The sequence below is a fragment of the Microchirus variegatus genome, assembly GCF_963457635.1.
Source record: "Microchirus variegatus genome assembly, chromosome: 2".
NCBI lineage: Eukaryota > Metazoa > Chordata > Actinopteri > Pleuronectiformes > Soleidae > Microchirus > Microchirus variegatus.
Genome location: NC_139803.1, coordinates 34,075,781 through 34,092,832, shown reverse-complemented (window position 1 = coordinate 34,092,832; position 17,052 = coordinate 34,075,781). Strand labels below are relative to the sequence as shown.

Genomic DNA, 17,052 nt, shown 5'->3' with positions numbered 1-17,052 from the left:
ATAATTCACTTCAGTGTTTTTTTATACTTCACTAATTGTAACTGTACAGTTTTTTTTTTTTTTCATTTTTGTAATGATATAAATCTATTGTTTCTACTTTTTCGCTGTTGTGGTCACTCGCATTTTATCGTCTGGTCCATAAAATGTCAGAAAATGTTGATCAATTCACTTTTAATGACGTTATTTGTTGTGTGGAGCAGAGAAAATAAGAAAATGTTCACATTTAAGAAGCTGAAACAAACAGAAATCTTGTTTTAATCATGAAAAAAAGCTTCAAACCGGTTAAATGATGATCAAAATAGTAATGTTTCAGCTTTTATTAGCAGCACCTGTGTGTATGGTTGCAAACAGAATTTCGAAATCACTGTGCATGTGATTGAGGAATACACTGTAAAAAATGATATTACTTTGTGTAATTGAATTGACTTGAATTCAGTGTATTTATCTCATCACACACTACTACTTAAGATAATTTGACTTGTTTCGAGGTATTGTTTCAAGAAAACTTCACTTAAGTGCCATATTCTTGCTGCACTGGCAATTTTCCCCTAATAGTGGTTATATTTTCTTGTTTTTTAGAGGCAGTATAATATTATAGTCCATATAGTTATGTTCCCAACCTTCAACTTTTTCCAGTTTATTCCCATTAATTCCCACAAATTCCCATTTCCAACTTAAAATTGTGCAACCCTACCTGTGTGTGTGTGTGTGTGTGTGTGGGCGCAGGATGGGAGGTGAAACTTGTGTACACTGACCTGTTTCCCTGTGTGTTTAAGTCCTTTTATCTAATCGCGTGCCCCCACATCAACAATCCCCAGCTCCTCTCAGCGGGTGCCGCTGCAAACCTGTGGAGCTCCGCAGAGTTTGCACAATACCCGAGGAATGCATTCAAATGCCGCATCACGCTGTGGCTCATTATGAGCCTTAATTAATACATGTGAATTAGCTTACTCACTCACCCCCCCCTTTTCTCATGGTGAGGGATAGGAGGGGCGGTGTTCTACTGTAGGACAAAGGCAGTCGTCGGGACAATCAGAGCTCAATCTGTGGTTTGCACACGAATGGACTTGCCATCTGTGGCTGCCAGGAGGAACCTGGTGAGGTTGAGATAATAACAGGACTGCAGGGGTGGCCAAGTGATGTAAAGGAACTGTGAGGTCAGGACTTGTAGGATGAAGATTCATCCCGGTCTTTTCGTAACCTACGCTACCGTTCAAAAGTCTGGGGTCACCTATACAAGTTTTGTTTGTTTTCCATTAAAAGTCACACTTTTATTCATCAAAAGAGTTGCAAAATGAATAGAAAATATAGTCAAGACATTGACAAGATTAGAAATAAGGATTTTTTATTCAAAATAATAACTTTGCTTTCGTCAAAGAACCAGCAAAACTGTTTTCAGCTGTGCTAACATCATTGCACAAGGGTTTTCTAATCATCCAATAGCCTTCTAACTTGATTAGCAAACACAATGTACCATTAGAACACTGGAGAGAAATGGGCCTCTATACACCTATGTACATATTCCATTAAAAACCAGACGTTTGCAGCTAGAATAGTCGTTTACCACATTAACAATGAATAGAGTGTATTTCTGATTCATTTAATGTTATATTCATTGAAAAGTGCCTTGAAGACATTTTTAAGTGACCCCAAACTTTTGAACAGTAGTGTATCTTAACCTAAACTCCAGCACAGACTGGTTCATAAAAAAAAAACAACTTAAAAATATTTCATGCTTTAGTCATTTAAAACATCATTATTTATATTGCATAACATCAACAAATGAAAACTAGATTCCAAACACATTTCGGTTGTGATTCCTTCAGCGTTCAGCCATGCCACCGACTTGAAAGAACACGCTCTGTCCACAAATTGCACTTTTTTTTTACGGCGGCGGAGACAGTGATGAGGCCTCGGGGTCCTCTTGGGTTCACGTTGGCCCCTTTTTGTCTGGACAAAGCTGCCTGATTAGAGTCTGATTCTGGAGATTAGAGAGAGTCTGAGTCAGATTAGATAAAAAAAAAAAAAGAAAAACAACACAAAACCTGCTCAGTCGACCAACACAGCGAGTCTGACGAGGACTCTGTGTGTGTGTGTGCCTGTGTTGTGTGAGGGAGGGGGGGAGGGAGGGTTTCGCCCCCTTAACATAACATTTCAAAAAAAAAGTTCAGAAATGTGTTTATTTGCCTTTTTTACAATGGAGATTGTGTTTTTTGAGCAGCAAATGAAATATGCTGGGGGAATGCAGGTTATGGCCCAAGGGATTAGATTTTTTGGAGTGATTTGGATAGGGTGGTAATCTGGAATAGGAATCTAATGCTAGTTTGAGTGCTGTTTCTTCTTTAAAGGCATAAATCATGCTAAATGTTCATGTAAATGTTAAAAAAACACTTTTTCTAGATTGACTGCTTCTTTTTGTTTTGTTTACACCATATTTTCTGCTTCTCTGGAAACAGCAGCTACAGTCTACTCCGCCTGACCTGGCCTTACAAGGCAAACATGACCTTTGTGTCTTCACATTGATAAAAAAAAAAAAAAAATTGGTCCACACCCATTGAATTTCTTTGCAGTGATAAGCTTTTGATTTATTAAAACTCCCAGCTGTTTTTCATCCTCCTCCTCCTCCTCCACATCAGCGTCTGGCGTCTGACTGTCGAGTCTTGGCATGGAGCTAATGGATGTTCTGGCTTCACGTGAAACTTGCACATTTCTTTTTTCCCTTCATATATCCAAATGCTTCGAAAACACATCAGGAAAAGCATGAGCAGCGATAGATTCATCAGTGTGTGGAAATGCGTGTCGTGAATCAGCTTCACGGCAGAGTTTGTGTGTTCTCACTCCAGTCTGAAAAGTATTCCCTGTCTTTCTTTCTTTCCTGACTTTGTTTATTTAGGTGGAGCGCTGGGAATAATGTGAGGTGATTTGAAGGTAGAGCTTGCTCTGAGCCCCCACTCCCCCAATTTTTTTGCATTTCGCTTTCACGTTATAGTAAGATATTTAAAATCATGTGGTTATTACTGCACTCGTGTCCATGGCTGGTTACAGTGTTCTTCTGTTTTAACCGTGTAATTGACAAGTTGTGTGGAGGATTTTTTGTGGGGGTTGAGGCGGGTGGGGGTGTTTGGGGGCTAGAGGGTTTGTTTTTTTTACTCGGCTCCATACGCCACCATTTCTGTTTTTTCAAGTTTCCAGTTTCACCCCCGACTTGTTTCCGTCGGGGTTTTTTTTTTTTTTTTATTCATGACCTCCATCTGGAAATAATATATGTTCATGAAAACAAGCCATCAGCAATTTTCGAGACGAGTTCACTCCGTGTGTGTGTGTGTATGTGTGTGAGCATGTGTGTGAGCATGTGTGGAGCTAACACTCAATGTACGTACAGTATGTGTATGTGCTTTTTGAAAATCCTGCGTCAGTACATTATGTTTCATGACCAAAGTTAGTCATCGAAATGCTTGGAAACCACAGCTGCTGGGAAAAAAAAAAAAAAAAATCAACATTGGAACTTTGGCAAACACGTCCGACCTTGGCTCCCGTGACTAAAAACTATGCATTAACTCGGTGAAAGCCTTGCATAGTTCACTTCTGCGAGGGGGGGAAAGAAGATCTGGCTTGTGTTTGACTCTGCTCTCTGTAGCGTACGCGGCCTGTGACGGGGGGAGGGACGGGGGGTTACAGCGAGAGATAGAGCAGATATTCACTCTCCTACGACTCCACAGGCCTCACAGAAACACCTCTGTGCGCCTGTGTCTGCCCGTCTTGGCCGCCGCACACAGGAGACCGGTCAGTCACACCTGAGAGGCTCTGAAGAGTAGCCAGACATTTAGCCCGGGCTCTGTCCCGAGCACAGAGCTCTCTTTAGTGTGCAGGTCACTGTCTGTATATCTAACTGTCTAACTAACTATTTGTCTGTCTGCCAGGAGCCGATCCTATCTCTTACAGAGTCATAATGGCTTTAGCAGGCCCTGAAGCAGAGAGCGAGTAAGTGTGTGTGTGTGTGTGTGTAGAGGTTTTCATTTCTGTCTGTCTGCTGTGAAGGAAGGAGGATGAGGAGGAGGAGGTGGAGGAGGGGGGGTTGTCTGTGTTTGTGTGTGTGTGGTGGAGGCTGGATCATGTTTTAAAAGCCCCGAAGTTAACCCCAGTCATAAGGTTTATGCCTACCACTAAAGCCGCAGAGGCAGCATGAAAGGTGTGCGCGGCTTTAGCGTTTGGATCGAGTGACAGTTCCATGGACCCACTGCGTCGTTATACCTGGGCACGACGGTTTACTGCAGTGCTGCAAAAATACGCTCCCCCCGTATATAAGATCTGTACGTTCAGAGTCAGAATGTCTGTGCTTACTTGGGGGGAAGGAAGGAAAAAAAAAAAAAAAGCCCCACTGCAGATCTTTTTTTCATTATGATCCCCACATGTTCCTCTGCTGCCTGCATTCTCTCCTGCTACATCACAGCAGCAGACTGGGTCATTTTTCTTTTGGACAACCCCCCCCTTCTTCCTCACCAGTCCACCCATCTGGAACCTCCTTTCACCTCACCCGTTCACCTCTGCTGCTGCTGCTGCTGCCACTGCCCTTTCTCTCCTTCTCTCACTGCTGCTTCAAGCTACAAAAAAACATTCCTTTACTATTAAAGTTAGGGTGGGAGATATTCTACCCTATAGTTCTACAAGTTAATCTAGTTCCATGGTGTCCTAATGAACATGTCTGTGACATGATTTGGTCAAAATACCTTAAGGATGAAGTACCACAGCAGTTCAATCCCTCTGCCAAAACAGCCCTGTTCAGAACCCTCGGTTTTGAGTGTCTGTCTCTTTAAATGCAAATGAGACACAGGAAACTACGTCACTGAGGCTCCGGCAGCTAACAGCAGTTAGCATTTGGAAAAGCAATCATTTGCCGACTCTAGCCGGCACATTGTCGTCATATGTAAAATGTATCCACTGGACACGTAAATCCTCTGAGGCTGGAAGTTTGTGTAGAACTCTGTGCTGCACTGTGCACCCAAGAATAGAACACTTCGCCGACTTCCGCTCTTCCAGACACCATTGCTCTCGCCTGCACTCTCGCGTTTTTTAGGGACAAAGCGGAGCTCCGCATGAGACAACAATTCCAGGAATGTATCATTGTGACGTAGCAATGAGTGCGGAATCCTGTACTTAGACTGAGGCGGACCACAAAAACATGAGTGAGTCATCTTTTTTCACACTTTGCCTACTCATAGGGCCTCCAGAGTCCAAAATATAAGTATTAAAATTATTAAAAAAGTTGATTCAGCATAATATGTCCCCTTTAATGGCCCCTGTAAAGTTTATATTCAAGGTGACAATATGGCTCCCAAGCGGGTTTGCACTTGGTTTCAATGGTGGCTCGACTCAACTCATGTTTGCATGGGCTTCTTATGTTGGGTCCATGTTACTGAAACCCCATGGGACATGGAGCATTATTTGCCCACTTAGTATTCAGGTAGTCTGGAAAGGGAACCAAGTGGGTATGTGCTTGAAGTGGGCAAACACAGGTAGGACCACCATGGAAACCATGGACAAACTCGTTCAAGACCACATAATGTCTCCCCGAATTTGAACCCCACATGAACATGCTGGCTGGGTCGTCCCAAAAATGAAAAAATGTCAGTTAATCCTTTCTTGTTGGATGACCCAAACAAATTAATGTCATTGTGATGCATCAATCAAACAGCCATTTGCCCCTACCTCACCCACCCCTCATCGTGCACACATGCTCAGGAGACAGCGCCAGAGCTTATGCTAGCTTGCTAAATCCAACGAGGCAACAACAGGTGTTGTTCGCAAACGAAAGACGGTTCGTGGGAAAAGCTACTGCCAAGACAAAAGGCCGACGCCGAGCCATCCAAGACCAGAGTGAACATCGGTGCTGCGTTTCAACGACGGCGACGGTGCTACTTCTACTGGACCGGTAGGTTAACTCTATGTCTTTGTGATCTTTTTAGTTGAGTATTTGTTATTTTTCGGCTTCATGTGGTCAATTGAAATTGAAAAGTATCCAAAAAAGTTACCGGAAAGTACTGAAAGGTACTGGAGGCATAGCTTCCAGTAACGAAGGGAAGTCTTAAGAGCGGGGGCCTGGACTTTTGAACTCAAAATGTAGCCTGTTTTTCCAGGATCTCCAACCCTAGCTTTAATTTAGGCCTAGGCCACTTCTGTTAAATTGGTCCCATCCAATATAAAACTCTAACACAGAGCTTCTCAATCCCACTGAAGTTTCCCCTTCCTCCAACACACCTGGTTCAAATGGTCAGCTCGTCAACGAGCTCTGCTGAAGCCCGATAACGAGCCAATCATTTGAATCAGGTGTGTTTGTGTCTTGTGTATTTGAGCAGGGAAACTTCAGCGGTCAGTGGGTCCAGAACCAGGATTGAGAAACACTTCTCTAACTCTATCTTCCACAACCTCCATCTTCTTCCCAAGTCAGAGCCATGAGTGCTGTGAAGCATCTGGAGTCCTTCCCCCCCCCTCCCCCCTCCCCCCCAACTTTCAACTGGCTGAGACCTCAGGGCAGGACTGCTCAGGATCAAGGACTGTGGTGAGTGTGTGTGTGTTTGTATTTGTTATCTATTAAGGACTTGTTCTTGCATAAACACTGACCAGGTGTGTTTGTCAGGTCCGGTAGTCTGCAAATGGAGACCAGAACCTGGTCCTTGTATCATTTCTGAGAAACTGGTTAAGCTAAGCTATTTGAATTGTGGTTAGCCTAAGGTTAGCCTGTTAAGACCTGACCTGATACTTTCAGAGAAAAACACCCTTAAGACAAAGTAAATGCAGGATTGCTCCACGACAATATTAGAGTTCATGCATGTTCTTGGTGTCTGAGGACATCTCGGGACATTGGGGAAATTTCTGTCCTTTTTTTGGACAGAGGCTAACACCAATGCTAACAATGATTCCATGCACACAGACGCCATTGATCCCCTTCAGCAACCCCTTGCCTACAAATATACCAAATGCGATGATAATTCAGTAGCTTCTCCACTTTCAAAGGACTACAAAAATGGCCTAGTCGCGGATGTATTTACGATGATATAAACGATAATGTTTTTCGTCTAGTGCAACATTTCCAAAAATTTGATTTAAATCCATTTCTAAACATTCATTGTTGCACTTAAACACACATTAGGACTTGTTTTGTGAGTATTTGTTTTGTTTGACTTTGTTTTTATAGCGGATGAGTACGTATTATGACTGGTTATGATAAAGAAGGATAGCTGCATAACCGGTGTGTGTGTGTGTTCTAGGTGTTACTCATAATTGTGAGGACCGACGTGTGTTTACAGTCACATTATGGGGACTTGTCTTCCTTATAGGGTCAAAACACAAGGATGAGGTTCGGGTTAGGAAATCTTATGGGTACAGTTAGCTGTTAATGTCAATGTAATGTCCTCCGAAAGTCATGAAAACCAGACTCTGTGTGTGCTGGAATCAAAGTGCCTGCCTTTTGTTGCATGCTTTGGAATCCTCTCTGTCACACCTCGGCCGTTTCTCAGCAGGGGGGGAACTGTTGCCCCCCCCCCCCAGGCAGAGGAAAACTTCCTCCCTCCTCCTCCTTCTTCCCCTACAGTTAATCTTCTATCACAAATCTACATCTTTCCACATCCCTCCCCCACTCCCCGCCCCTGAGTTACAGGATAATTCGCAAACTAAATTAAATTAAATGTGCATCCAGGCCTTTTATTGTATTTTATTGGCAACACTTTGCAATTATTCAAAACACACAAACACTTTAATCACTTGCATTTTCCAGTCGATCCTCTCCTGGGAGTCTGTAAAATCAAAGCCTTGTTATTTATTGTCTTTATTTCTGCCTTTATCTCGCGGTGTCTTTTTTTTTTTCCAGTAACAATACGTTTGTTTACTGTCTAACAAATTAATTGCAGTCGCAGCACTTGTCTCTCACTCTCATTGTGCAGCAGGTTGTTAAACCTGTGAAGAGCTGTGAACTGCAGCTCTTTGCCGCAAGTCCCCAATTAGGGGGTTCTGCCCACACGGCTATAAAACAGTTAGTGGAATCATTGAGAGGCTGTTAGATTTAACACTATTAAGAGTTCATTAGTACCTGCATATACAACCGCCGCTGCCATAGGAGGATCATTAACATAGGGCTATTAAAGCAGCCTCGAGGCTCCTTAACCCGCATTATTAATTGAACTCTCTGTCAGCTCTCAGTGTATATTTTAGAATATATACACACGGTTTATTTAACTTTGTGTGACAGGAGCATATTATCACAGATAATGAGTTTTTCCTGAAATTAAAGGACCACTTCACCCCACAAAAAAATATACTTTTTACTAATTTCCAGAGATAAATATTGTTTGTTTTTTGATCATCAGACAGCTAACGGCTAACAGCTAAGTCACAAAATGTCCGTCTGGACTTTTTCCCGCTTATTTTAACAATAACAGGGCCAGAAAATGTCCTGTAACTAAGTGCTTATACCCATTTTTTCAGAATAACGTTCGATATCTGGCAGTTATTTACAATTTACTGCATGTTAAAATAGTGGATTAACAATTTAAAATGAAGAAAAACTAAATTTTATTTAGAGAAAAACACTGTAGTTGTAAATGAAAACCAGATTTTGTGTGCTAAATTTTAAATTTGAACAGTATAACACAATAGCATATGTTAGTTGTTTTTTTTTTACAGTACAATTTTGCAATAAAACATTGTTTATTTTCAGATTTCCTGCCTGATGTCTCCTCTCATGCCCTTAGTTTTTCTTTGTTCTAGTCAAACTTAGCTGGAAACATCATATTAAACTAATTTACAATGTTTCCAGGCCTTTTATTGTATTTTATTGGCAACACTTTCCAATGATTCAAAACAAGCAGAATAATTTTTTAGCTTATTTTAACCATTAAAGGGTCAGAAAATGTCCTGTGAGTAAGTGTTTTTACCCATTTTTCCAGAATAACTTTCGATATCTGGTGGTTATTTACAAGTTACTGCATGTTAAAATAGTGGATTACCTATTTAAAATGAAGAAAAACTACATTTATTGAGAGAAATAGCTGTAGTTGTAAATAAAAACCAGATTTAGCGTGTTAAATTTGAAATTTCAACACATGTTTAAAATAACATTTGCTTGAGCTTTTGTCTCAATGTCCAAAAACAGGCCAACAAATGGAAACTTATGTACAGGCGTTTTTCCAACTCTTTCCTCTCTGATGACAAAGACGTCAAAGTCACTTCCTTCAAAGAAAATAAAAAAAAAACCTACATTACTCAATTATAACAAGTTTTATGAGTAGATGATGATGAAGATGTGACAATAATAATAAAAATTAAAACAAACTGGGTGAACTTTAATCTAACTCTGTAGTTTAATCTGTTAATTTAGAGAGTAACATGCTCACATGGAGGGTGGGGAGATTCACTTTTGTCAGTGTTTAAAAATATTATAAATTTATAATTGTAAAGAGTTTTAAATGATAAATCTCTAATATGTGTCTGCAGAGTTGATTAAACACCATAGAAACTGTGTAATTCACCATATTGTTGCACATTTGTCGAATAATCTTCATGCATAAATGTCTTAAGAAACTCATATTACATGTGTTTAAGCAGATAATGATGAAACAGGAGCGAGAAGTAGAAGGAAAAGTAAGAGAAAGTGCTTCAGACTGAGGTCGACTCAAACAGGGTCAACACAAACACAGAAGAGTAAAATGTGAAAACACCAGAGAGGTCGACATATAGTTTAGGAAAACTTTTTCCAACATATTCTACATGAACATACATCATTTCACAGTGACTGCTCATGAGAAGCGTCCTCTGCGACTGTACACAGACGCTGACGCCACATGAAAAGCTCACCGCACTCGCTTTAAAAGGGAAATTACACATGTTCGACTCTGCGTCTGGTTTCAGGACAAATTAGTGGGCAATTATGTATTTGTAACTTCTCTGACGTTATTGTAAAACAGCCTCTCTGACCGTGCCGTTTGTTTCAAAGGACCATAAACCACCGGCTCAACTTATGACTTTAATGCGTGGAATTGAAATTGATCAAACAATCAGATATAGAATTAAGTGTGGGAATCCACAAGGTTTTGTTTCGGGGCCAATGCGTTTTTTATTTCGTTTACAGGATCTTAACATTTTCTTTATTTCCCAAGCATGTCCTATAAATAGAATTCTGTTTTTTTTAATCAATTTATCCTCTGTTCAACAGTCACTACTCAATTTGTTGAGTTGGATTTGTTTTATTCGATTATTAATGTCACATAAATAATTATATTTACTATTTATTTATTTTATTTTTGTTCAGATCTTATACTCATAAAAAACAGGGAAACAAGGCTTTTATTTTCTTTGAAGGAAGTGACTTTTTGTCAATTTTATTCAGGATATTCAATCCCAACTTCCTCTGTTGAATATGCTGACGACGTTAGTGGCAAATTACCAGCCTAATACCAATCTTCTTGTGAATAATAGGCCTGAAATCTTTACTTTACAGTACAATTTTGCAATAAAACATTGTTTATTTTCAGTTTTCCTGCCCGATGTCTGCTCTCAAACACCCCGTTTTTCTTTGTTCTTGTAAAACTGAGCCTGAAACTTCATATTAAACTACTTTACAATGTGATAAAGAATAAATGGCTGACTTCTCTGCACGCTGGAGTGAACGTATTACCTCATTTGAACTAATTGCGTGCGCTCACTCGTGTGTAAAAACACAGTCTGCTTGCCAGAACGAGGAGAGGAGGGGGGTCAAGAGGTCTTTGGCTGGGGGTGAAGGTTTAGGTTACGTTTGCAAAAGGGGGGGGGCGGGGGGTAAAGGGGGGGGCTTCAAGCTCTTCTGCAAACAAGAGCTGGAGATCAAACAGCAAAGCTGATCATGGGTGTAAAGCCTGAGGGTGCTGTGTTAGGTTTGGGAACATGTGTGACAGGAGAGCAGATAATGGACATCCCAACCTCTGTGTTCTCTCCCAAAACCTCCAGATAACCCTGGTCCACCCCCCCCCCCCCCCCACACACACACACCTCTGTGACACCGCTCCTGCTGGACATGTCTACCGTCTGACCCCCACTTTAGTCACATGCTCGCTTCCTGGCCTCATCATAATCCTCTCAGTCAAGACACAAAGGGTCAGCTGAGTAAGCTGAAAAGTCATTCAAGAAGAGTGTGCGTGTGTGTGCGCGCGCACGTGTGTGTGTGGAAAAGGTCAGACGTCGACTTTAATCAAAGCTGTGTGCACTCGAGTGGACCAGTGACCCGGACACTTTCCCTCCCCTGTGCTGGTGTGTCAGAGTTCAGAATGTCTGTGATCTTAAATGTTCCTGCTTTTCCTCGTCATGGTTTCTACTCTCACTCTCTCTCTCTCTCTCTCTGTGTCTTGTATCTCTGCTGTGAGAGAACTTCATCACTGCTTTAATATCTGAGGGTTGGCACGGCACGGCACGGCTCGTGGCTTATTTATAGGAAATAAAAACACAACGCCCAGATTAAGTATAGCTGTCAGAAGTGCACTCTGTGAGTTACTTGAGCCTGGCAATTTCTCAGTGCACATGACACCACATGGAAAATCGCCAATGAGACACCAGCGCCCCTCAGAGGTCCTAAAAGCTACTACCGCCAAACAAAAACAGGAGCTTTTTCAGGACACCAGTGCCAGGTTTTCTCTTTCGAGGGGTAAAAAAGTGAACTCTAACTTCCTGTTGTTTTGTCTTACAGGGCTCAAACGGATAAGAAGAAAACGCTGTGGGCTGGAGAACAACTTTGATTCAGGTAATTTCATGGTGGGCTTGTACTGTAAGAGAAAAGTGGGGCCTCTTTGTGTTGTTGCAGACCATTGCTTTTTCAGATAATAACGGTGTAGGAATCGGTAATTAATGCAGGATTACATGTGAACAGTTAAAGTAGTTAACCTTTGACCTTGACCCTTAGAACACAGAGCATTTAGGCTGCTTTTTTGTTCAAATGTGCCTCATACAGAGGATATAACAATGTGCAATATAGAGTGTCTTATCTTAAAAACAATAATAATAATAATTCACCAACTATATAAACACACCTGAGCAAAAGGTACTACATTTAAAATTAAATACAATTTAAAAATCGGATTTAATTTGTGAAATAAGTCACAGTTCAACGTTCGCTTGGCTCGTTTTTATGAACAAAAATTTAAATTCTAATCCTTATGATTCTAAGCACAATTACTGCTACTTGATATAACTATACCAAAAAATGTGATGTAAAATTAATAATAACTTTGACTCAACATCACATAAAGAGACGAAAAAACACGTTCTGTAAAGCCTGAATATATGACCTATAATAACACACACACACCTAGGAAGTCCACATAAGGAGTTGTGTATTTTTCCCATGGCAATTTACCAATGGTGTGCCTAAGGGTTAATTAAGCACATCTTAATAGTTACTCTTATTGGGAAAGAAATATGGTATTGTGGTCCTTTGCTGTTTTAAATCAGGGTTTCTCACTCCTGGTCCTGGGGAGCCACTGTCCTGCATGTTTTAGAGGTTTCCCTGCTCAAACACACCTGATTCTAATGGTCAGCTCATAACTAAGCTCTGCTGAAGCCTGATATCGTCTCATTTATTTGATGGTACAGGTGTGTGGATGCCTTTGATAGCTGTGATAGACGATAGATGGATACTTTGCTATTATGTTAGAAAGTCGCTCTGATCAGGTCATCCCTGGCTTATAGAAGCTGAGTTTTTTTTTGACAGTTAAAGCCATAACCGTCGTATACAACTTGGAACATGGTATATTTTCACGTCTTGTTGAGCTGAGGAATTATCAAGTTTTTATTATGTTAGTTATTTTGTTTTCATCTTTAGTGTTGCCTTGTCCTTGTAGCACTTTGAGTATAAATCATTTTCATTGTTCGGTTTAAACCATGAGATGAAATCAGGAAAAAAAAAAGCCTGTGAAGTAATATCCAAAAAAAGGCCTGCTGAGGGAAATAGAATCCCAAGGGAAGTCTGTTAGTTACAAATTTAGAGTCCAATCGTGAAGGGTGCTGTTTGATTGGCGTGTCCACCGGCCTACTGGTCGTACTGTGCAGAGCGGGGAGAGGGAAGAGGAAGGGAAAGGAGACATAGAGGATAGTTGTAGGAGAGCTAAACACAGAGAGAGACTGACAGCTAAGAGGCTAAAAACAGTGTAATAAAAACATAGAGAAGACTCCACTGACAGACGAAGACACTGTCCTGGTCCTCTTCTGTGCCTGCAGTAACCATGTCTGACTGTGAGGGGCTTCCACTGGGTAAGACAACACACACACTCTTACATGTAGTCTAGGTGTCCACATGTGCATGTGGATTTATGTTCAAGGGGGGTTAGGGTTACCTGGGTAACCCTTATAAATAGGAGGTAACCCTAACTGGAGGTAGGGGGGGTTGTAGTTTCTTGCTCCTTCCTGTTTTAGACTGAAGCCCCTCCACTGGGACAGCTCACCCAGCAAGTATTCAGCTGCAAAGTGGAGCTGCTGCAGTTTCGGGCCCTTATATGGAAATGGTGGGTGGGGTGGTGGGGGGTGAGGGGGAGTGATTCCCCCTGCTGTGGTTTCATTGAATATATTTTATGATGACTGTGTTGAAGTTTAAAAACACGAAAAGAAAGTAGGGCAGAGAGAGTGTAGCCCACATCATCCCAGTACTCCCACAGCTCCTTGTGGACACACCAGTGCTATTGTGTTTGTGTGCAGGTGCATGTGTGTGTGTGTGTGTGTGTGTGTGTGTGTGTGTGTGTGGGTCATTTCCCTGAAGTGCAGCAGCTAAGCTGATAGAAAAGGCATTAATTCTGGTTGACTGACAGACCATCAGAAACAATTAGTTATAAATAGAATCCCTCCTCCTCCTCTTCCTCCTCCTGTGGTTTTGTGCTTTCACTCATGTTTAATTCTCTTTCTGTCTCTCCCATCGCGTCCCTTGTCCTTTATCTCGTCTTTTTTTTCCCTTCAGTTTCCTCTCCCGACTCAAGCCGTGCGTGCTTCCCCCCCTTAAGTATAATTAAACATGACTCGGATGTAGAAGTAATTGTTTGTTTTGATGTTGTTGCAGCCTTTTGCATCGATAAGAATCTGAACCATCCTCTGACCACACCTTCATTATCCATCCATCATTCATCTTTTATCGCTTTGTCTGTTTGTTCTACATTCATTGAAGTACCTTTTTTTTACAAAAACATGACATTTCTTGAGAAAAATAAGTACAACAATACAATAGTATGCCCATGTTTACCATTTACATGTGTGCATTACAACCTATAGATCACAGTGGCTCTATATAAAGGCACAAACACTTGGTGTATGGAAGTGAAAAATTACTTTATGTTTAGATTATTCTTAATTAGATTATTAATCACAATGTAAAAAAAAATCACCCCTGTTCTAGAATATATCTAAACTAAACTAATTTTTTTTTTATTCAGCCTAATCACCTTCAGTTAGGTTACACAAATTGTAAAACTGCTTTTACTTTGAAATTAAACAACATATGCAAATAAAACAGTAAAATACAACACAGGGTGGAATAAAATAGGAAAAGGCTCGAGTCAAGAGGTTAAAACCCTGTTTTACGTTATTATTTCTCGATTAAGACGTTAAATTATAGTTTGCATAGTGGTTGAATGTTATGCTTGATTTATTTTCTGACTTTTCGCCGGCTCAAATTTGGGTATAAAAAAGGTGAATTTGGTTTGTCATTTGCCAAATACATAACAAAAACAAGTTTTTGGAAAGTTTCTGTATACAATTAGATCCCGCAGTCCACCAACTGTCCTGCTGGTGGCAGTAGTGGCATATTTTTCAATGGTGGTCATAGGAAAAGGGCAAAGGAAAAGCTTTGACAGGATTGGGGAAGAGGATATAGATCAAGATGAGGCAAGAAAGTGCAGAAAATGACATGTCATTATAGAGGAGGTTGTGTGTGAAATCTGAGACGTACAGTAGAGCTGAGAGTGAACGTCCACTCAAGACCACAGATAAACCGTCCTCTGACTGTCAGACTGCCAGACTGGCTGAAAACGGGTCAGTTTTCACCTGCAGTTTTGTGTGTGAGTGTATTTGAGACACAGCAGGAGTGTGACGGCTCCAGTGAAGACGGGTTTCCTCAGCAGAGTTTATTTTAGGGCACCAAACTGAAGGACTGAGCATTTTTCACCTTGGAAGGAGCATAAGAATTGAGTGAATTTGGTTTGAAATTAGTTTAAATCCAGCCTGTTCAAATGGTGGCCCCTTGGAATGCAACCTCTTCTTGGGACCAGCCAGAAACAACGAGGAAAAATGAGACAGTTTTCACTGACCCTCAGATCTTCCCTACATGAGCACTGACCATGTGTGGGGTCATTATGTGACAAATATTTATCTTAATTCAGGCAAACTAATGCTGTTGCTAATATTGTGCACCTTTTGGGTTCAATATGACACACTAATTTACTTTAAACAGCTACTACAATGCACTTTTTTCCCGTTTTGTTTTGGTTTCAATTTGGTGTAAAAAGGTTGTTATTTTTTTTGTCACTGTTAAATCGATAAAGCGTCATTCACAACCTGCAACATCAAGGGAATATTTCTGTGTTGTTGATCCGAGAGAGAGGCTTGAATATAATATGTGGATGGAAATGTAACCTGGATGTATGGGATGACTCCTCCTTGACTTGAGGAATTTACACTTTGGCTTGCTTTGGAATTAAGTTTGCCACTTACATGCATGAAGAAAAGTTATTTGATTCAGAAGGAATGCAAAAAAAGAAGAAAAAATGGCTGTTCAGCCCAAGATGGCGGCCTTCAGGGAGACTTTCGTTTATGTATTTCAAACACGACAAAAAGTCACCTTTATGAAAACTGATTTTCATTGCCATAAGCCCCTCCCTCTTCCCTTTTCCCCCGAACGACTTTCACACCAGGATGATGCAGTTGCAAAGATCTGTGACTCTTGGGATTTGGACAAGCCCTCAAAAAAGATGCAATAGGGAGGAGAGAATTAGAGAGTTTGTGACTTATGGTGACTGAAAAGTGAGTGAAAGAGTGCTGTGTGTAACAGAGGAGGGTTACAGTTCTCAGAGAGAGAGGAGGAAGCAGAGTTCTTGGGTGATCATGGATGTTCCAGCAGCCCGAGTCAGATGTGATTAATGTTGGCGAGAACACACAGCTCACAGTGTGTGGATGTAGATCGTTGTCCTCAGATTATAGCATCATAACAGTCGGTGGAGGTTGATGAATGACAGTGTCTCCTATTACACTGACCTGCAAGAGTGACATTTTCTGCTTTGTGACAGCAGTCACATTCACTGATTCATACTTCCACCCCCGGCGCCTGTCGTGTGTCCACGTTACGCCTCATTAACATATAGATTAGGTTGAAGAAGAAGAAGTCGGTGGGTAACTTTTCATCCGCACTTCTGTGGCATCATTAACGTGAAGGCAAGGAGATAAACTCTGACACAGGAGCGACCGTGATCTGATTTGTTATCATTATGTTCTAAATGTCACGCATTGTTCTCCACACATGGGCAATATCTATTTTGTGAGCCCTCCTCTTGCATTTTTCTCCTCCATTACACGCCCTGTTCACTCTTAGCAGAGACAACAGCACTTTTATGGCCAATAAAATGTTAATCGTTATGAATTTATGGAGCACATTATGGCTGAAGCGCTGCTTGAAATAAGAGAGTTAACGCTGTGTCATCTTCTGCAGTTGGTGAAGGAGTTCCCTTTAACCCTTTAAATCAAAATCTCCGTTTTGCCCATTTTTCTCAGAATAACTTTCAAAATCTGGCAGTTATTTACAATTTACTACATGTTAAAATAGTGTATATTTTATATTATGTTTAATTTTTATTATTATTATATTTGTATATAGTGTACATTACACACACACATTAAGCACAAAAGTCTGTGAATTACTTTGGTTTTAGAGTGAAAACCTAAATTCAGCTACCGATTATTATGAGTGTGATATGGAAAATGAGGAATGCTAGGGAGACAGCATCTACATGTATATATATATAAACCATGGGTCAAATAGCAGTCAAGATTTTTAGATTTCCA

The 17,052-nt window shown here is 40.8% G+C and overlaps 1 protein-coding gene across 1 annotated transcript in view; it reads left to right on the top strand.

Moving 5' to 3' along the window:
* The first annotated feature begins 13,134 nt into the window (after positions 1-13,134).
* eml1 (EMAP like 1) overlaps positions 13,135-17,052 on the top strand; it is a 43,536-nt gene continuing 39,618 nt past the window's right edge. Inside the window, exon 1 of the mRNA XM_083910610.1 lies at positions 13,135-13,266. Coding sequence (XP_083766736.1) covers positions 13,239-13,266 — 28 coding nt within the window. The 5' untranslated portion in view covers positions 13,135-13,238. The remainder of the gene's footprint in view (positions 13,267-17,052) is intronic.